Source organism: Ischnura elegans, chromosome 11 (assembly GCF_921293095.1).
Source record: "Ischnura elegans chromosome 11, ioIscEleg1.1, whole genome shotgun sequence".
Classification (NCBI taxonomy): domain Eukaryota; kingdom Metazoa; phylum Arthropoda; class Insecta; order Odonata; family Coenagrionidae; genus Ischnura; species Ischnura elegans.
This window is the reverse complement of record NC_060256.1, coordinates 1,770,325-1,792,615: the sequence shown is the minus strand read 5'-3', so window position 1 is coordinate 1,792,615 and position 22,291 is coordinate 1,770,325. Positions and strand designations below refer to the sequence as shown.

General features: G+C 39.5%; 2 protein-coding genes across 2 annotated transcripts in view; both read left to right on the top strand.

Annotated features, from left to right (window-relative positions):
- The window catches only part of LOC124168378 (nephrin-like), a 49,367-nt gene extending 48,622 nt beyond the window's left edge, over nt 1–745 (top strand). Inside the window, exon 8 of the mRNA XM_046546592.1 lies at nt 546–745. Within this exon, the coding sequence (XP_046402548.1) occupies nt 546–745 (200 nt within the window). The remainder of the gene's footprint in view (nt 1–545) is intronic.
- Nucleotides 745–22,291, top strand: LOC124168375. The gene is made up of 4 exons (XM_046546588.1): nt 745–810; nt 5,818–5,944; nt 7,736–7,905; nt 15,387–22,291. Exons 1-4 carry the CDS (start codon nt 745–747, stop codon nt 15,543–15,545), a joined length of 522 nt encoding a protein of 173 aa, XP_046402544.1. The 3' UTR covers nt 15,546–22,291.

The following is a 22,291-nucleotide window of genomic DNA, read 5'->3' as shown; positions in this document are numbered from 1 at the left end:
GTGGTAAAATTCAAATCACAGCAGTTTTATAATGATACATACAATTTGAAGTAAATGCGAATTGGAGAGACTCGTTATATACTATTATTAAATATATTGGAATACTTTCCGTAAAAATACGCGTAAAACTATCCTTGAAAATCATCGAGTCAAAGCATCGAAGGAGATATTTCTTAATCATAAAGATAACTTGTTTTAAAGTTCACTTCCCATGAAATACGGGCATTTTTCGCAGATTTTAATCAAAGCAATGGGTGTATCAGTTGATCGACATTGCTAGTGCTACCTATGTGTCGCGTTGGCCTTACAAAAAAGATTGAGGTTTAATGTATCGCAACAAAAAACATCTAGTAGATGAAATTTCACTAGCGTCTACACGTATGTTCTCTTTTACTCATTGAATTCGAAACTTTTACTTCCACTCTCTCTATTTTGCCTCCGCTACGGCTGTGCGCAAATGTCTCATCCCTAAGGTCAAAAAACTGATCTTGCTCAACGAATAGCATGTCCAGCTTATAGTCTATAGTGTGTGCCCGTTTACTCAGTGAATTCGAAGGTGTTAACCGTGTTATTTTCCCTCCATCTCGTGCCTAGGGGCGCCTGCCGTGCAGCGGACGCAACTGTTTCGCCCGGGGCGAGGGGGGGCGGAGGTGGGGCCGGGGGACGAGGGGGGGCAAAACAACCACGCGTGCAAGGGAAAGGTGGGGGGCCCGGGGGCAGGGGGGGGGGCACCCGATTGGGCTGATGTCGCAGCACCAGCAGGTTGATGTCAGCCGGGACCACTTCGTCGTGTCGTACACCGTCAAGGAGGTGGGCTCTTTATTTCTTGTATTAGTATTAATGTGTGATTGCATTCCATCGTTAGGCTTGCCGCGTTGGGGCGTTCCCATGACCCGTAGAGCAGCCCCACTGGCGGAATCAACTCTCAACTATAGAGCGTTCCACATTTAGTTGACAGTACGGGCCTTATGGATAACAGTGTTGCCAAACCTCCGCTCCGCCGGCAGGCATCCTAACAGCGTATGCAACCACACATAATAGAGCGCCAAAATGGTTTAGTTCAAAAAGGAGTTAGGGATCACACGAAAGACGACGTAAATTAAGGAATTTTTTAGCGTAAATTACAATACCTTTGCTTCAATATAAAAGGAAAAGTCTTTTGTTATTTCATGTACGTACTTATTCAATGCACAAGCAGAATAATGAATAATCTTTAATGTAAATAATAACAATAAATTGAAGGATAATAAAAATTATAGCCGCTCCTGAATGAGGCAAAATTTCTATTCCTTCCATATTTTGCAATATTTTTTGGCTCTAGCTAGTATTACATGAAAGGCGATGTTGTATAAGACATCATCAATCTTTAATTTTTCAAAATTTTCCCGTACTTGGTTTATTGTAAATTAAAGATCTCTCTTCAAAGCTAATTTCCTTAATGTTCTCTTTCCTCCACCTTGTAGTAGGCAAGGATTCCAATTTCCTTGAGTAATAAGAGGCATTATCTAGTCCGAAGGATCAATTATAGTGGTAGATAATGCAAGTTTGCAAGAAGTGAGTGCTCAAACCATCTCTCGTAACACTCGCCACCCACTTCTTTATGCTCATCCATTGAGTTCTTTTTGTACAGAAACACATGCGATGCTCCTTTTATGAACCCATTTTCCGTTCCTGCGTGTATAATTGCAAATCGTCCTCCTCGGGAAGTGGGGGCCGAGCCCAGTATTAAGTCCAGCAAGGAAAGCTTGACGCGGATTTTCTAATTGTTTGTTTCGCAAACTAATGTTCACTATTTGTCCAACATTAATCCAACTTTCGCCTGTTAATACTCTCGTCCTGTGTTCGCGACGATATTTTTTTAGCTGCCTTAAATAATAATTAATGGTGCCACCAACGAATAATATCATCCCTTTCGATAAGGATGATTCTTTTCCCCCTGCGTTCGTACACGAAGCCTATGTCCAAAAGAAGACGATATAGTGTTGTCCTTTTGTAATCTGGGAGAATACTATCCATATTCACCGGGTTTCAGATGGATTTTAAAGTCGGAGGAATAATTTTCACGAAGGATTCATGTACCTTCCTTCTAATTCCCGATCTCACCAAACCGTCGAAAATCACTGCCCTCGAATTTTTGTAAGGCTGTCTAATTTCTTTAGTTTTTGAATGAGTTACCAATGGACCACGGGAGCTTTCCTTTCTCATTCTGTAAACAGTGGACTCCGAGCACCCAGTAGCGATCGAAGTTTCTCGGCAGGCCTCACTAATGCTGAGAGATTTCCTATGTACGAGAAGACTTTGAGCACCAACCGTCTTTCGCGGCTTATGAGCTTCTCACCTTTTCTCCTCTTCTTTGTTTCGGACATATTGATTGGGCGTGTTACAGCAAAGATAAGTGTAAAACACACTTCACAATTCTCAAATTCAGCAGACCACACAACACTTGTTCACTCCAAAAAAATGCAATGACAAACTGAACGCCTTCGTAAATTCTTCCCTCGGCCCCTTCGGCCTGGGTCGCTTTTGGGGCAGGTTTTATGGTACCCTATGAAAGGAACTCAGAAAAAACCCAAGCCCCCTTTTGTAAATGCGTGCACTGGATGGGGTAGTGTTTGGTACAGATTATGAGAGAGATTATGAGTACTTTTTCTTGGTTTCCACGATGTGACCTAAACACCCAAGGCGAAAGAGTCTTACTTCCAAGCCGCTTGCTTACTTTCGTGAATTAATGTATTCAGATAAAAACACTGCTGTTACGACGTACGAGTAGGTATTCTCTGTTTAGGATATCAAACGAACAGATAAATACATTTCATAGTATGCATTGACATAAAACTCCTTTTCCGCCCGAGAATTTTTCCTCTGCGCGCAAGAAAAAGCAAGAAGCCCGGCCCAACGGCACCGTAATATTTTTTCTTAAGATAAAAACCTTGTAACTCGCTTCAGAATTAATGTAAGTTAATGATTTTTTCACCAAAAATAACCTTATAGTTTTCTTCACATTTGATACGCAGCATATAGGGACCTACGACGTAAGAAACGTAAGTTAGTAGGCGACTACTTTTTACCTTGCAAAAATCAAAATTTTCTTGTCCTAAAGTGTGTTACGTCGGCATAACAACATTAAAACTCAATATTTGTGCAATTGGTGAAGACTTTCAAGGAGAAAATAGTGTGAAGAATTTTTTGCACAAAATTCAATGCAATACAGACAACGGTCAGGTATAAATTGCGAGAAGAAGATAAAGTAAAAAAATACACGTTTCTAACGGAAATTTACGGAAATGTTTTTTATAGCTTTTGTTATAATTTTTATCGAAAAACTACTGGCACCAATGAATGCAGCACCTTTTTCTACATTATAATGCAATTTTTAATAAGTGCAAAACGCAACATTAATTTTCGTGCTGTTTTTGACAACACCGCGCTCCTGGCCTTATGGAGATTAACATGGGAAACGATTCTCCATAAGAGCCCATACTGTCAACTAAATGTGGAATGCTCTATACTCCCGGTAGGGCAACGAAGGGTAGCAGCCAGACGAAAGGTAGTCCACGTGACGTGAGAATCAATTTCCAAATGGTTGAGATTGAGCATTAGTATTGCTGGTACTTGTTCAATCCTCTCGCTTAATCGTGCTCAAAGATAAATTGTTAAAGACATTTATAATCTCATATTTTCGACCAACTGTATTCACCCTTTCACTGCTGTTCAATCTCCGGAAACCTTCCCCTCACATGCGGCGAAAATGTTAATATGTGTTTCTTGGGCCCATGGAGCAGGTACTTCCAGGATGGGTGTGTACACCCTCCGAAGGGTCGCTAATCCGCGACCCTATCCTCGACCGGCTCACCTACGCAGGACCGTCTCCTCGACCCTACCAGCGGGGGGCCCCCCTCCCGAAAAGTGACCACTCTGACTGCAATTTGAAAATCAATCAACCAATCCGATCATCAAAAAACGATTGTTTTCGTCGCACTCCTGCCAATCAAGCAATCAAGTACGTCTTTGAACCGTGTCTCTGCGATAAAAAATAACGATTTTGTTAACTTTGCAACAAAACGTGGCTGCGGACCACCGGAAAACGGCCATTATATCAAAGTTAACAAAATCATTATTTTTCATCGCAGAAACACGGTTCAAAGACGTACTTGATTGCTTGATTGGCAGGAGTGCGATGAAAACAATCATATTGTGATGATCGGATTGATTGATTGATTTTCAAATTGCAGTCAGAGCGGTCACTTTTCCGGAGGTAGGGCCCCCGCTGGTAGGGCCGATGAGACGGCCCTACGTGGGTGAGTTCGTCGAGGAAAGGGTCCTTGATTAGTGGGTCCTTCGAAGTGTTTCGGCGAAAGTGCTGACCGCATGGCAGGGAGGAAGAAAAAGTACGTCCACCGCAGTCTGCCGTGCGGACGTACTAGGTACGTCCACAGCAGTGAAAGGGTTAAGGTTACTAATGCGGACATCCAAGAAATAAAATCAACGGCAACATTCATTTCTAAACATTTTAAAGGCATAATAGAAAATATTTAGGGGGAAATTCCTACACCCATATCCATCAGGTGCATTAGCCTTTGCAGGGCCACTTTCGATCTCTGCAAGTTATCACCAATTGGATATCTGGCGGCATAAAAGATAATGTCTGTTTGTCTGTGCAATCCCCTTCGGGTGCACGGATTGCGACCAGAACATAAGTGCATCTTATGCTCTACCCCGCAGTGCTACTTAATGGTAGTGTCGCTCGCGTCATTTTCTCATTACCTACCCTTTGTTACGTCATGTCATACAACTTCTGTGGTTGAACATACTGCGACATGCTGAAAGGGACCAACCCAATGGATATGAAATATAACCCAATGGATTCTACGGTCAGCTATTAATCCCCCTGTTCCAAACCTCATTGCTCGGGTTTGCGTTCACACGACGTTTTGGTCTGCCACACAATGGACTCACAATGGTCAGTGCTCTGGAGCGGGGTTTAAAATGATTCCGTTCGCGGTATACGGGAATCGTATTTTCCGCTGTTTGCTGTTAAATATGTTTACCATCATCATACCTACTTTGTTCCATTTCCTAATAATCCCGCTATATGACCACGAATTCTAAGATTCCCACTTGTCTAGGCACTATCCTTGTCGATCAACGCTGGGTGGCCTGCTAGTCTAGTATAAAATGAAAAACGTAATACTGAAAACCCAAAATTTGAAGAAGGCAAAGATAAAAATTCTAAATCGTAAACAGAAAATTATACATTTTTTTATTCATGAGGACGCTTGCTTCACTATAGTTATTGCAATATACTATTTCGCGTCATTTATCGCATGCATGGCGTACAATGAGGCTGCGTGTTGCGGGTTGCCTATCCCACAAAACTGCTTTCGGGGACACGATAAAAGGTCATTTTCTCGATAATTAAAAGCAATAGAGCTGACGTATTTGGTCTAAAATATCAAGGAAAGACCAATGTTGTACTCCATTGGAAAAAAATGAGAGCTAGCTAAAACCAAATTTAAATTATTTACTTTTTTAACGCTTTTCGTTATAAAGTTCAAATTTCAAGACAAAATGGCGAACAGAAAATATTGACCGATTTTGAAAAAAATCATATCTGTAATACCCACTCAGGTACGCAACTTTTGCCGGGTATAACGATTCGCTCCTAAAAAAAGTGGCAAAACGAGGCACCCTAGTGTACACTGTAGTCAACCATGAATATGCCAATGGAGATTAGCGCTCTGAGCTCTGGTTGTATAGCGCTGACTCCAACTAGCCCGTATTCTGTGATCTCTCACAAGAATTGACTTCCATCCACAGGTGAATGTGGCGGGTGGCGAGGAGGTCAGGGGTCACACTGCGGTCAACGGATCTTGCGGAGGAAATGCAGGGCCCACGGCCTCGCCACTGACCAGTCGACCGGACATCCTCGCGGCCAAGCCCAAAAGTAAGACTTCATAGTGGTCTATGCTTCGCATCATTTCTAGGGATGGTCGGATCGGATGCCTCGGATCCAAATATCCGCGGATATTGCCTTTCATCGGATACATCGGATCCAAAGTCACGGAAGACATCGGATCTGGATACGAATTTTTAAATAATTGTTTCGGTGAATGCAACGCCCCATACGGGTGGAAAGAGTTCCGATTCTCTCTTCAAATCTACTGAGAAAAGGAGAACCAATGTAAGCCATGTGCGTGCACTGTGGCGTGAAATTATCGCGAGGAAGTGCTAAATCCACCTCACCATACGGAAGAATTTTCGGGTGAAACACAAGTCGGCATGGGATGAGAAAGTGAAAAAATTCGGGGGAAACGTGCGTGAGGAAAATTTGAATTCAGTCGATGGCAGTGGGGTAGCCAGGAATTTCGTTAGGGGGGGATCCAAAACCAGGGGGAAAATTTTTAAACAACAGGGTACAAAGTAGAGGGTTTCAAACTAATTTTAACACCCTTCATAATCGAAAAAAACTTCATTTTTCAAAGAAATCTATTGTAAATTCATGATTTTTCAATATTTTGTTTCCTTCTATAAAGGAAAGTATTGTGTTTTTATATTTCGGGGGGTCCGGACCCCCCGGACTTCCCCCTCTCGCTACGCTACTGGTCAGTGGTTTATGTGAAGATTTTTCCTTATTTATATTCCAAATATTTTCATTTACAAACCCAAGCGTAACAGTTTAGGTCCTGAGCATGTAAATATGTTTTTAAAAAACAACTTGAAAGCCTATCAAAATTATTTTTAATTTATAAAAATATTAAAATGTGTATGAAAATCTAAAAATTATTCCTTTGATTGTATATTCCCAGAATAAACTAGAATAATTATTTCGTTTTAGAATATTAGAATATTTACTTCGTTTAATAGTAGGAATTTGAAAATACATTGGATCCGAAAATATCCGATCCGAAAGATCCGGCTCCGAAAATCAAGGATCCGATCCGAATCCGGATCCGAAAAAAATCCTGGATCCGTCCATCCCTAATCATTTCACATCGCGTCTTTATGTGAGGAAGCGTGCCTCGACCGACCTGTTTTGCTGACGCATTACAACTCATGCAATCGTCTTGAAATTTTTAGGATTTATAGAGTAGACCGTTGAATACATTAACCAGCATCTCAAATTTGATAGTTTTAACTTTTAACTTGTTATTATTTTCTTATATGTAATTTATTAATATTGGAGACATAAAAATGTGGAACTGGCTCAGCTCTGCTTAAACTGGCGATTTCAAGAAGATACCGAACGTTTTATGTGAGCAATCTGTCGCCAAAAGATACCGGCTTACAATTAGATGGAAGCATTGATACTCTTGAGAACGATCAGCTGAATACCGTCACTTGCGTCGCTCATGGCAGCGCAATCCGAATCTGAGGGGGAATTAAGCTGTAACTAAGACTGTCAACAAAGATATCTATTACTGACGATAAAATTTAGGAAACTAATAAGTTTTCAAAGTTTTTCGGAAGTTAAAACCCTATGTAACGAATAATTGTATCGTTGTGCCCTGATCGCTGCGCTGACGACGTTTTCGACGATCGAATAAAATGTGAACCAACATAAATAAGGGACGGAAGAGAAATCATCAGTTCGTCCTTCTTAGGGACGAACTGATGATTTCTCGACATATGCAGCCCCCTTGGTGATAACACTGTTTTCATGGTTTTCCAAATTTCCCATGATGTAGTCGTATCCCAAGAAGGACAGACTCGACTAATTGGGACTCAACTTTCGCAGGCTCAGCGGAACGGGCCAAGAGACCGGAAGTGCTCTTCCGGAAGTCGGAGGATGCCGTGTTTCCATCCTCTGAAGCGGACGCATCGGCAGCGCGCGCGCGAGGACCCAAAGAGTCAACCACCAATCATCACCAGCGAACGCTGAACCTCACCACCGCTGTGGCGCCCAAGGTGAGTCGAGTCGTCTCAATGAAACTCCCTATCCCATGGTCTTTTGTTGAAGTCGTTTCCTCAACCAGCCGCACGCTTGTCAGGGCGGCGCCTCACGTACTGAAGGGCAAGCATTAGCGGGTATGTTCATTTACTGCTCGTTAATCGTGTGCTTCAGGCAAGTGGAAATGTTGATGTTTGCAATTTGTTTGTATTTTATTTTAATTATTCTCCTATGTTAGTTTTCCACATTTTTTCCTTCATGTTCAACCGCTTTTTTTCGTGGATATATATGGCAGAACGTTCCTTCGTTGTTAACAAAGTTTATTGGTTTTTTTTAAGATTTAAAGGGATCCAATAGAAATAATAATGAATAAACAAAAGAATTTGTAAACTTGTAAGCACATAGGTATCCAATCTCATTGAAAAGGAAAACTTGAAAAGAAAGATAGAAAACTTAGCTAAACATAATTGCATTACAGAAAGACAGAGAAACTTGTTGTTGAATTTGAATTTATGGGTTTCATATTCTGAAAGTTTACATTTGATACCTCTAACCTTGTGTACATTAAAGAATGTGCGTTCTTGGGGTGCTAATATTGTTTTGGAGACGTGTAGTGTTTTTTTCCTTTTGTCTTTTACATGGCTAAGTGCTTGTGTTACAATGTATTTCGTGATCGTTTTAATAAATAGGGATACATAGGAATCCCTTCTTTTTATAACAGCAAATGTTCATTCATGATTTCGTGAATCAGATTAGTCATTAGTAGTTAGTAATCAGACCCAGCCTTACATTTGTGGATACAGTGACAAGTGCCTTTACTGCCTGCCTAATTCTGCATTATTCCAGCAGTTGATAGTGAGATTTATCTCCTCAAATCAATTCTACAATCGCACATTGAGCTTTTAAAAACAAATACAGAATACTTCTGTAAGTGGTACTTTAATGCTAATGAATATTTTAACTGTTCACCTACTTCTATTCTTATATTTTTCTTGTCACTGTATTCTTAAATGACTGTGTAAATTGTGTCCTACGATTCATTCAATGTAGGTAAACTTGACAAAGCCCATCGGTATATGTATCCCAATGGCATGGATGAGGCATTTTAATTCAGTACTATGATTGTGATAGTTACTTAAACGTTTTCTTCGGAATTTTATATATTTTAAATCATTTCATTAACCATTCCTTATTCCGTTTTTTATATCGACTTGCCAAGATCACATACGTATATTTACGTTGTATTCCGAAAGGGAATATATAAATGCCTGGGTGACAACTAATTAAGAGCACTTAAGCTGTTTATGAATATTAAATCCATGATTTGATGTGACTTACTCAGTTAATACTACTTGATCAAGACCCAGGTGCGTGACAGCATTAAGACGCGTCACTTCATAAGAAGTATTTCCTTAGAAGTGTAGGCCTAGGTAAAAAATGGTCTGAGTTTCCGATATTATTTTTGTAAATAGACTTTGAAAGCAATAAATTACATAAATATTCGTGAAAGACCGCGGAAAAATTCCGCTGGGCACAGTGATAATGGTGCCTACGTGGTTTACGTAAAGTAGCCTACGTGGCCTTCCCCACTACAAAAGATTTTAACTTCTGGCACTCTTCCGTTACGGCTGTAACTTCTTATAATACCAATGTATGCAAGGAGACGACGCTGAAATGCAACACATTGAATTTTATTAACAGGTTGACTGCCGTGGCGGACACCGGTGTCCGCTGTGGTATCTTCTTCTCCCGCCGTGGCGGTCACCGGTGTCCGCGGAAAAAAGTTCGTCTTCGTGCGCCGGGTGACCGCCATTTACGTACTTTTGCATAGATATCTTTTCCGCAACGGCCTCAGCTAAACTGTCACTCCTTTGGTTTTTGCTAATTGTTTATACAATTTTTTTTGCTGTCTTGAATGTTACTTACGTATTTTTTTATACCGGTTGGCACATTGGAAGCCGTTATCCCTCGAAGTAGACCTCCGGAGACGCTTTTTCCGTGTTAAATGTTTCATAAACTACGATGTTGTATGAGCAGGGAGTACTTACTCTTTGATCGTAATCCAGGGCTGCTATATATACATTAAATCTGAAAGCATACTATAGTATGCTTTCAGATTTAATTGAGAAAGAATATATATCTTCTTTAGGAGACGAATTATATATTCTACTCAGTGTTTTGCATCCTTCAGATAGTTTCAACTGATAAACACATCTATAAAAAGAAATTGAAGAGAAGGATAACAAAATCTTTCCCAGCTTTACCTTATAATTCAAATTAACTTTACCGCAGTAATTTTGTAGGTCTTTAGAGCCCTCCTCTCACCGACATTTATTCTTACTTTCTCTTGCTCCTGAAATATCAGAAAGGTGAAATAAATAATATATATCCTTTTCAAATAATCACTTTTTAATGCAATAATGGACAATTATTCATATTTTTACAGATGATGTTTATGAAAGCAATCCAAACAGAACCGTGGCTTTTTAGGGCAGTCATCACAGTAGGTAGTGACTTTTTCACTTTGTTTTTTTCAATTTCCCCAAGTTGTTTCTTTTCGTAGCATCCTCGGCAATATTTCCGATTGATTCGCGCACCTCCTTCCTCCTTTTTGAATGAATGAGTAGCCATTCTTTTCCGTGATGTTTGTGGCAATGTAAGACTGGTCGGAGATCTATCGCCCTGTGACTCATTTCCCAAAAGCGATCCGATAAGGTTTTCCCTGAATTTTACTATCTGCATCTTACTGCCACAAATTTGGTTGAAAATGAAATAAGCATTCACCACAGAAGTCCCTAATAATAGTTCTAACGCTACTTTTCTGTACCATTTCAAAGACCGACGCAATGGCGTTGAATAAGAGGAAAGTTGATCAGAAAGGTCTATGGATGATTTCCCCTCATTATACTTCAGGATAGCTACTGGTTTCAAAACCCTTGACCTATATTTTTCCACTTCCTCCATCTCGTTTGAGTGGCATGTTGACAATAGCAAAACATCGCGTTTATCTTTCCACTTCATTATTGACACACCTCTTTGATTTTCTTTGACTACTATTTCCCCTTTCTTAAGTTTTTTGGCCGTTACATCTTTGGGTATTCCCCTCCGATTTTTACGCAGGGTACCTAGTAAATGTGTCCTACGATCAAGAAGTGAATTGGCCAACTCTAAGCTCGTGTAATAATTGTCTGTAACAATCGTTCTGCCAGCATCTAGTAACTTCTCGGAGAGCTGCATAACTACAGCTGTTGGAACAGATCGCCTGGCATCGCGCTCACGTCCTGCATAAATTTTCATATTCCATACATAGCCCTTACCAGAGCACAATTTAAAAATTTTGACACCGTACTTATGCCTTTTTTGAGGAATGTACTGTTTTAATGCTAACCTGCCTTGAAATGGAATAATTGATTCGTCAACGCATAAAATTTCCCCAGGTGTATATAATTCCTGATAATTACAAATGATTTTATCCAAGAGTGGTTGAATTTTATGCAAACGGTCTTTGTTTGAATTTTCTTCATTATTGGAGAAGTGCAACATCCGTAACAAGAGTTCAAAACGATTTCTGCTCATGTGAGAAGGAGCTACATCATTACGATATATGAAGTTTTTACTCCAGTAGTCAGAAAGTTTTGGCATTTTTACCACACCCATATAAATCAGAATCCCAAAGAGCTTTTTGATCTCGTGAAGAGTTGTCTGTTTCCAATCTACCACACGAGATTTTCTAGAAGTAGTCAGACCTTTCACTTGATTGGCATAAATATTAGTTTGTTCCACTATCATTTCGAGAATTTCATTGTCTATAATGTTAGAAAATATTCCAAAAGGGGAAGGATTACTCATATCTGCAACTACAGCACTACAGTCCAAAAGTCAGATGACGCATTTGGTGATGAGGGCACCGGTCTATTTAGCTGCACATTTTCACTCTCACTTAGCTCTCCGTCGGTTGTATCGGAGGTTGCCCCTCGTAGCAATTGTCCATCCTGCAAGGAATCGTCGCTTGAAGAGTTCACTCTGATGTCCTCATCACTGGAAGGGATATATTCATCATTTCCCGTTACACTTTCAGAATCAGATGACTCTTCTAAGTATTTCCTCTTAGCCGCTTCAACAATGAATCTGGTCCGCGGGGTGAATTTATCCATGTGGAATCACTAATGATAAAAGTAGATTTTGGTTCAACATTTCTTATATAATGAAAAAGATTATGAAAATATTCAGTGAACCAAAAAGTAGAAAAATGCAACTAAATATGTAAACCAAACTTACCAAAAGGACGATGACGCACCAAAGTAGAATTCAGCACAGGACGCACAAAGTGGCACCGAGCACTCTTCACATTTCTTCTACTAATCGTATTATAGAAGAAAATGTAGCCTCTTTTCATGTCACTGTGACAGCACTGATCTTTCGAAACGTTCTGTCGTCTCAAGACATAAAAGCGCCCTATATATAATGCTACGTATTCCTTCAACAAGCAGAAAGGGATACATTGTGTTGATGATGTGATATGAAGTTCCACACAATGTTTTACATTAGTCGAATAAAAGAGTTCTCCGTCATAAACATAATAGCACTACATGTAGAAGGAAGGAGGGTCTCCTGGTATAACTTGTTGTTTAGTGTCTGTGCAGCGCCTACTGGCAGGAACGGACTTGAGTATACGCTACGGAAGGAGACAAAGTTAGCTCCGCGGAGGACAGCTGTGTCCGCGGAGGGGGGGCGGACTGGAGAGAAAACTGCTACTAAGAAGTGTAATACTGAATATAAAATGAATGTAGGTGTTATTTATCACTACGAATATTTTACTGCACTACAAATGAAGTAATTGCCGTATTTTCGTAAATTTATAGGTATCCGCCAGCGCATAAGTTGGTGGTCGTGACGCTGACACCGTGGCGGACACCGGTGTCCGCTAATTAAATTTATCATTAGATAGAAAAAATTATGTTACGTGCAATTTATTTTTTCATTAGCAAAGTTTTACTGCACTACAAATGAAGTTATTGCCATATTTTCGTAAATTTGTAGATATCCGCGAGTGCATAAGTTGGTGGTCGTGACTCCGACGCCGTGGCGGACACCGGTGTCCGCTAATTAAATTTATCATTATAATGAAAAAATTAATGTTATGTGCAATTTAATATTGCTCAACTCTATTAGTCACAATAAACACATTTAAATATTAACTTGGCCTAAGGGGACATATTAAAAAAAAAACCCTCGGCAGTTAACCTGTTAATACTCGTGTTTGAGAACGCTTTCAGGCTATATATATAACGCTTTAAAATGTTAGGTGCATATGAACTTGTTAACTAGTAACCACTTTCGCTGTGATTACGATTATTGTTGTCGTATAGTAGTTCATAAATACTGAAATTACGAATACAAATACACAGTAAACTTGCCCGCCAGATCAGGTGGCGCCTCTACCGACCTCCACGGGAAACGACTCGATTAAGTGACCATGCCTGGACGAAGAGTTTCCAGACTTTCCTATTTTCTAAGACCGTGAGTTCGAGCGAGCAACTCCTCAATTCCATGAATCAGACTCTCTTGGTTTACATGCATAAACGCGAGTGAATTTTATTTTCCCTCCTTGAGAAGTCCTCCCTAAGCGAGGGCATGAACCATGACAGTAACGGCGTCATAAACTCACGAAAAATGGACAGAAACATTCGCGTGCTTTTCATTTTCATCAGGAGAATGATAATACATCGAATTCTTTTTATTGATGTCCACCTTACGTCTTCGTGAACGATCATATTGCAGAGAATGAAGGAAATATTTTAAACAAGCTACAAACTGATCATTTTTAAGAAACACTCCATAAAATGAAATGCCAATAATTTTGGTCCAACATAAGTTAACACTTTCAAATGCTGAATAATAAAGCTAGCAATCAATGTAAATCAATGTAATAATTCTCTTCGTGCAAAAAATTAAAAGTTACATTACTGAGAAGAAGAGATTCGCATATATTTTTTTAATTTAACGTCATTGAAAATTAATGTTGCAATATATGAAGCTACTGATTAAGAAGTACTAAATAAATACTGCATGAAAGAAATGATCTTGTACGTAACCACACGCGCACGGCTCAAATTAAAAAAAACCTACTCCCCGACACTGGCCCCGGATTACTGAGCCACACGAAACGTCCATTCGGAGCGATCCCTCCAATGATTGCGGAAAAATGACCGCTTCGCGCTAGCATATTCCGTGATGCCTTCAGGAATGGAAAACCCATCCCTTTTCCCGTCATTCGACGCGTCCCTTTTCCGTCGATGAAACCATCTCTCGCCTACAAACGGCCGCCAACAGCGACTGTGACGCCACGCGTGGCTTTTAATTGAACGACAGTTGTTAATATGGAAAGTGAAATACGGAATAAGGGATGGGAAGAGGGACGGCGTGATCCAGAATGAGATAGGTCGCAGAATAAGCGATCCCTCTTTTGGCTGTCAGGGATGGAACAAAATGATTCAGGTAATCACAATGTACGTGTGCCACTGCTTTTGAAACGTCCACAACTGGCTCTTTAAACCCAGTTCGAGAATCGCCTCGGAAGAAGATAGCTAGGTAATGTAAGTGATTAGCGTACATTGCCAGCTCATCGGGAGATCGGAGTTTGTATCCCGGCTAGGCAAAAGATATTTTAAGGCGAATTTCACCTTTAGCATGCACTAATAATAATAAGGTGGTTTCCTTCACGCTCTTAGATTTTTAAAGGACGATATCTATTTTTCGCGATTAAATGAAAAGTGAAATTTTTCAAGCGCGCGAAAACGCGACGGCTAATTCTAAGTAGGAATGCTGGGAAAATTCCGTGTCACGTATTTAGCGGGTAGCGCTTGACTTAAATAAGGATTATTAATACTCTATCAAACGAAGTAAACATTCCGAACTTAGGCAATTTTAATGGGTGATTATTAAGAGATGTTCCCAAGAGCTCTGTGCCCCATGCATGCATTGGTAATGTCAAACGTTGTAAAACTCCTATCTAATCGTATAGAAACTAGGTCCCTGTGACGTCACGAGGAGTGGGGGAGTATAGGCGCCAATCGGGCCTTTTTCAAATGAGGTTAAAATTGACCATTAACATTCGTCTAAACAGGCATTTCTAAAACCAAATAATTTGTATATTACGAGTACACTAATGGTGGGTAAGGGATCGCAAAGAATACCTTTTGTTTTCTTAGATATGGGAAACTACCCTATTAAAATGAATTCCCAATGAAGAAGTACTCGCACTCGGTGGGCAAACACATACTTCTACTTCCATAATGTGATTACCCTAGGCAATCGATGGACCGGTTTCGGAGATAGTTATCCTTTCCAAAAAATAATTATCACAGCGCATTTCTCATCTTCTGTTAGTTTCTCTTCGGGCTGTTACAACATAAAATTTATTAATATCACGCTTTTGGTAGTCATTTATGACTGGTCTCACTAATATCTTCATCCTCAACTTTTTCAACTTCGCCAGGCGCAGGTCGTCGTGGGAGACGGCCGGAGCAACAACCGAAGAATAAGAGCAAAGGCGTGGGAGGGGGACAAAGGTTGCCACGCCAACTACGAGCTGAACGGGAACCTGATCAAAGAACAGCTTATGTCGACCACGCACATCCCGGAGAGCTGTGTCTGAGGCAGCTGGAGTTGCTGGCGATGACAAAGGCGCCCTGCGGCGCTTCCCGGAACCTCTGCTGCCTCGTTCCTCCGCTAGGGGAAATTCATCTCTCTATGCTGGCCACGTGGTCGGGGACTTGACGGACTAAGCGCAGTCTCACGCACACGGAAAGAGCTCTGGACCACGGAGTGGGGGAGGCCGCCGATTGGCCGAGCTAACCCTTCATCTTCCACGCGAAGTGAATTCGATGAGATGCTTAGCACCATCCGTCTCTATTCCTCTAAGAGTGAGCCTCATTCCTACGGTCTATAAGCGTGTTCTCTGATCGATACTACAGCTATATGAGATAGACTGTGCATTAAAAAATAACTTCATTGGAACGTATAAAATACGAATGCGGTTGTGACATTTTTCCTTAAATGCGATCATCACGAATAGCTCTCACATTATTCGATTACCCAATTACGTACCTGCATATTCCTCTATTCCCTTCATATGCGTAAAAAAGCGGTTCCTTTAATGTGTCTTAAATGTATATAGCCACGCGGGTCTTATTATCCGCAAATCATAATTAATCCCTTGAGTGAATGGCTTTTCTGGTTTCAATATCCGAAAAAAAATTCAAAAACATAAGTGTGCCAAGATGCTTTTACGACCTTACTGAACATTCTTTTTGTCGGATTCATTTTTGACGGTAAAAAACAATATTTTATTGGAAGTGGATTTTTTTCTCTCCTAGTTTTTCTAATTTTGTTCATATTTTTAACTCAAAGCTGAGAAATAATCCAAATTTTATTCTGCTAATAGGACAAACACATTGACAATATGCACCTCCTAGTCGACACTCTGAGGATCTGAAAGAGCTTTTAAATTGTTTTTATCGCAAGAAATGTTCATCCAAGTTGCGGTCAGTTTCCTTCGATCGCTGTTTTGTAGCGTATTCATTACCATTGACTTTTTGGACCCATAGAGATAGAGTTTGTTGTTTCATGCCTCATCACATCGACAGAGTATTTTCATTGGTCGACCCATCCAACAAGATTAGTCGTTGAGAGATTAGATTATAGTCTATTAATTGTTAATTATTATTTGTCACCAAATATTTTTACGTGTGTGTGCTCGAATAGACGACGAGAGCACTATATGCATCAATTTGTTTTCCACGATTTTCGAACCAATAATTCCTATTTTGCACTGCGTAATTCGATTTGAGTTAAACATCTGCGATTATTCAATATTTTTGTCATTTCCTCCGACTTAGAGAGTTGAATTCCTGGTACTTTCCCATGAGTGGATATTCTAATCGCACACTGTATATGGATGGCGTTGTGAAAGTTGCAATTTATTGTCGAGCTTCACGCAGTAATTGCTGCCTATATACTCCAATTACGAAGATGTTTTGCTCACATTTGGTTGCAAAAAAGGCTATTGTTTGTATTCCCTTCAAAGCCCAGTTAATTCTCCTTTTAAAGCGTAGATGCCCTTGTTTGTGATGCTTGTAAGCTCTACTTCTATCCCTGCATAGCTGATAATAAATATGTGGCCTTTTTCAAACCGTTGCCTTAGAATACGCTTCAAAACCAGCCGTAAGCTAAAACTCGGGCGTTTACTTGCGTTAACGGGTTGCGTTGCGGGTTAATGAAAAAATCATATGTTGATTATAGTAAGTTAGTTATAATAAGTGTACTACGTTACCGCTTACCATAAGGGGTTCTTTGTGATCTACAATGTCCAATGATCTGCTGAAAAATCTTAGGTCCCTGGAATAGGAGGAGTTATTTTAAATAGTTGGCCTGTTCTCGTGATATTAGGTGTTTAGGCATATGTCAACTAAAATCCCAAAAAATACTTTACGTTGAATCCCTAAAGTTGGTCTTTTTAACCCTTGTCTTACTCTTTCTTTAAATCCAAGCAGATCAAATTCCAGAGAACTTGCATGTTATGTAAATTATACCAATTGTCAATTAATAATAACTTTTATAGAATCGATGGTAATGATGTGTCTTAAGCCAAATTAATCGTTTCATTTGAAGCTGTTACTAGAAATATGCAGTACACAGTGCACACGGAAAATAAGTCTATAAGCCTAATCTGAAAATTTGGTGACGCCTTCAAGACATTACAGGCTAGACGGCCTATTATTGTAATTTCAGTAGGAAAGTAAACTTCTAAGGATTCATTTTAAATCCAAATCTTCCTTTTTAGTATGATTCCAGGCTATCCATTCTATATGGTACACACTTTTTCTGGTTGTATTCATAAATTTTTCGTTAATATGATACAGCTTCTCATAATTTAATTGCATGTCTATCAGTAAGCCAAAAATAAATTCGGCTTCTTTGAGGCATCATAAGTATAAGAGGCCATTAATCCCTGAGTAACTGGGCACTCTTCGCGATTAGTTAGATTAAGTAAGGGCAGTAATGGAAGTCATGTTTCGCGTCAGACATCGCGAGAGTGATGCTTTGCATCTGAATTGCATCCGATGTTATTTCCCGAGGTTATAGTTTATTGAGGTAATGTGAAAAAAAGTGTTGAGGCTTTCTTCCCAATAAAAAAAGCTGGTTTTAAGTAAAGATGAATCTTGGTAGTATCATGCCATATCTTTCAATTTTTTTAAGTTCCTATTTGTATCAGATGAACATTATTTTTATAAGCCTTATTTTTATGGTAATTTTCTTACAATAGGCTTCAATATTAGTATACTTATACAACTTAGATATTTTACAAAATTAGCCGAACGTTCCCCTGGTAATTTTATGGTTAGCGGAACGATGTGATGTTGCAAAAATCCTCAGACATTTTGAAAATTCATGGTTGTCATTTGGCCAAATGTAATGAATGTGGACTACTTAATCGAGTCGTGGGCGCAGGTGTCCCAGAATGCATTTCTATTGGTGGTTGATGGCACGCCCTCTCTATTCATTGACCCCTTCCTTTTCCATCTTACACTTGATGCTACCACTTACTTTACAATCATTGCGTTTGGAATAATTACGGAGGAAACCTCGAGAAAATATGTTGGTAATATTCAGCATGCACTAAATTTTTGTGGTTAGTGAAGCGTCAATGGATAATATATAAACTAGATTCGATCAGTTTGTCACCTCTAAATTGTTAAAATCTTTATTTAACGGTCATTTGTCGTAGCTGGTGATATAAGATAAATTTTTAAGTGCGAACAACATGTAAGTAATGATCGAGGCTGCCCACGGTTTTTGCAGCAGCATAAATGTAATATTCACTCGATTGCCCAATCAATCAAAAACTGTAACTAATGGTAAAACTAGTGAGCTTAGAATATTTCTTAATTACTTTTGCGCTGTCCATCCCTTTTTCAGGAACTTTCTGCATAGCAAGGTAAGTAACTTTCCAAAATATGTGCCATTTGAGATATGACACTAAACTATCTACTAAACTAAGGCTATCTCGAATGAATTGAATGGTTGCTCTGCAGAGAGCGCATACTCAGCCTCCGCTTCACTGATCTGTTCCGGTGACGAAATACTCGCCATAAGCGTAGTGCTATCGTCTTTAAATCATTTTTAACTTATCTAAAATAAACCGTTTTCGTCATTTTCGTGCACCTCAAATTAATAATTTTTGCTTTAATCTTCAAATTCTGTTCTCAGATGTAATTTTTTTACTATCCGAGGTGGAAGTATGCTTTAGAAAATACCTGCTCTTCAATCACTGAAAATTTTGAGATGAAAGCTTAAGTTTTGCGCGAGGAAATATGTCATCGAGAAAGACCTGTCGAGCAAGTATGCGACCGCTAGACCAAAGAAAAGCAATTTTTGGAGCTTTGAGCAACCAGAAGCCTTGGCACCAAGCGATTTCATTATTTAATTCAGCACTGCGCAAGACCTTTTCTCTCCGATTATGCCACAGTCTCTCGAAATGAATTTTTTTTTCTCTACGCCTCTTCTTACCAACTGTCGATAACTAGCGTTCACTCATAATTAAATTAATAGGAGAGTCAGATATTACCAATTGTGTTTCAACAGCTCGGACTGAGAACCTTTTGAAGGAACCTGCTATTATTCGGAAAACTTTAAACCGGCGCACACCCTAGTATTTATTTGGCAGTGGATTTTTTCTATTTTTTCTTGATTTTCACTAAAACTTCCTAGTTTTTCGATAATGGAACCATATATCAAATTTAGAATACTGATATTTTTATTTATTCTGATCAGTTTAAACCTATAATTATGCTTAATTAATTTTGAAATTTCGCCCTCGAAATTTATTGGTTTTTCCCAAGCGTCAACTCACTCTAGGCATGGTTTTCATGTTGCAACTTGTCTTGGATATCATTATTTCTTCCGACAATCGGCCATCGAGAGGCAGATAAGACGTCCATGGCCAGGAAAATGTGAATCACAATAAGAAAATTAAGGTCTCCACGTTTATTTGAAAAACAAATATCTGTGAACTTCAATGCGGTGAATCCCTAACAGCCAAGGAAAGCCAGTGGTCCCTCCGGCGCAAAACACCCCCAGTATCTCCGGAAATAGCACGCATTAATACAAAGAGATGTATAAAATGCCTTTCAGCGGCCGACCGGAAGGCATCGAAAGGAGGACAGAATGGCATCTATTGAATGGAACATTTATCCCTATGTTGGTGATGCCACGAGGAAGGACAGATAAGTGCGGTCACTCTCTTGCACTCAGGGACAGTGTAATATTATGTAAAGTGATTCTTCGAGCGTGAATTCGATAGATACTCGTGCAACTTGGCGCAAAAATAAGCCTGCAGTTTTTTGATCGTGTGCGGTCGGATTCCATCTTTAGGGGATCGTTCCCTTGTAACAAATGGAATATTCCGAGTTGCATGATAGCAAAACAAAATTTCTAAAATCCGTTTTCTTGTGATGTGGACGAAATTTTTCTCGAGGAGATTCCACGAGCTTATTAATGGTTGTCGTCGTCACTGCGTCAGCCAGTATTTTCTGTTAGACCCTTATCTCGCTCTGTCATTGGATCGGTACATGTACGTTACAAATCGGTACAGGTAAACGTTGCAAATGAATGTCGTCATCGAGGATTCTCGGGTCCTGCGTCGTATACATTTGCCGATTTTCCAACGCGACACTCTTGATTCTAGTCACAGGTTGCCATGAGCAATATTTCCAGTATGTCTCTGTTTTGATGGTCTGGAAGAAAATGTGGGACTGAGAATACTGCCGCTAAAGTGGGTTGCGATTGTACAGTATGGTGGTAATTTACTATGAAACTTCTTTTTTATGTGAGCAGTGATTCGTTAAGATGAGCTCTTACGAAAAAAAATGCCTTTCAGTTTTCCAGTGTTTTTTGACCCTGATTTTTCCTTCCGACCATGGGGAAAATTCATGCAACACATTCAAACAAAACTAAAGAAAGCTTAACATGCATTTGTGTGGAAAATGATGCTATGTATCCATGAATTGCAAACCTATAGAAAACTGTGGGAAATTACCTGCTTTTTGTTTTGCAGAAATTTTGTAGAATCTACCCTACTTGCATTCGAAGCGTTAGTAATGCATACATACAGTTTTGATGATTTATATCTTGAACGACTAAAGGTAGACAAGGCATTGCGCTCGTTACATGCAGTGCTTTGGATATTTTTGATGGTGAGAATATGTTTTGTACGTTCGTTTTGGTTTTGTTGTGGTGGGGAGTCATCTGCTTACTTTATTTTTCGCGATCGTGTCATAGAATGGCTTCTACACTAGACTTGCTTGCTCCTTCGCCACGTCCTCGCGGGGTCGAAATGACTGTCATTTTCCACAAATTTCCTTGTTTGCTCCACCAAAAGTACCGATATTAGATAATATCGTTTCCTTTGCTTATCAGGCAGACAGGAGGAAGTTTTCACTTACCATATCGAGTCCTAGTCGCATTTCCGGCGTCTAGGAATCGTGATAGGAACAATTGAATGAAGTGAGCGGCTTTACCTTACCGTCAGGTGTTTGCCTTACCCAATTCCGCCCTCCTTATGAAGACAAAAATAAAATGTCGCATTCGTGTTCGTAAAATCGCAAGCCGGCATTTTTAGTGTGAGACGGACCTGGTGAGAAAAGATGGCCGCAGTGCGCTATCCCCTTTATTGTGCTGGAATAATTGTTGGACTGTTTAAAAGACTGTCTTCTTCGTTAATAGTGGAAATCTTCCAAAAACATGAACGGACATTTGGTATAAAAACATTTCACATTTTTTAAGCGTATGCATCCATGAAGAGTGGTGGGTGGATGTCCTGTGACGTAATAATTATTATCAATAATCATCGTGATGTTCATGCATTGTTCGTCTGTTGTCGTTGTAAGAAGATGATAATAATGTATAAATGTTTGCCAGATGCTGAATACGCATCACCGTGTGGAAATGAGAGATTTTTCACTTCCATCAACCGAAAAAAACAATGTGCCATTTTACATTGGCGTCGGTCGTGGCTACCATTTCAAATTTTAAATAAAATTGTTGACCAAAAAATCTGTGTTCCAGGAATATTTTTAAATGTCTGTTTTAATGGGTGAAATCATTATAGTAACATTTTATTTTCCAAGAAATAGATAACGTTGTTGATAGCCAAAATTTTGAATGCTTATCCCGTCTGTGAGTTGAAAAACTAATCTAACCGTAAATATTATGCTTGAAAATGTTTTTGTAGACTAAAGTAAAACATATCTTTAGCTGTCAAATATTTGGTTCTGGCAAACTAAACAGTCTGTGATTTGCATAATGTATAAAAGCGTTGTTATTAAATGAAATACATTTGTA

Bases quoted from the DNA above. Each gene is read 5' to 3' on its own strand.
- LOC124168375 (XM_046546588.1), top strand. From the start codon at position 745: ATGTCGCAGCACCAGCAGGTTGATGTCAGCCGGGACCACTTCGTCGTG. The intron at 5,945-7,735 runs GTAAGACTTCAT...CAACTTTCGCAG, and splicing joins CCTCGCGGCCAAGCCCAAAA to GCTCAGCGGAACGGGCCAAG. The intron at 7,906-15,386 runs GTGAGTCGAGTC...CAACTTCGCCAG, and splicing joins CCACCGCTGTGGCGCCCAAG to GCGCAGGTCGTCGTGGGAGA.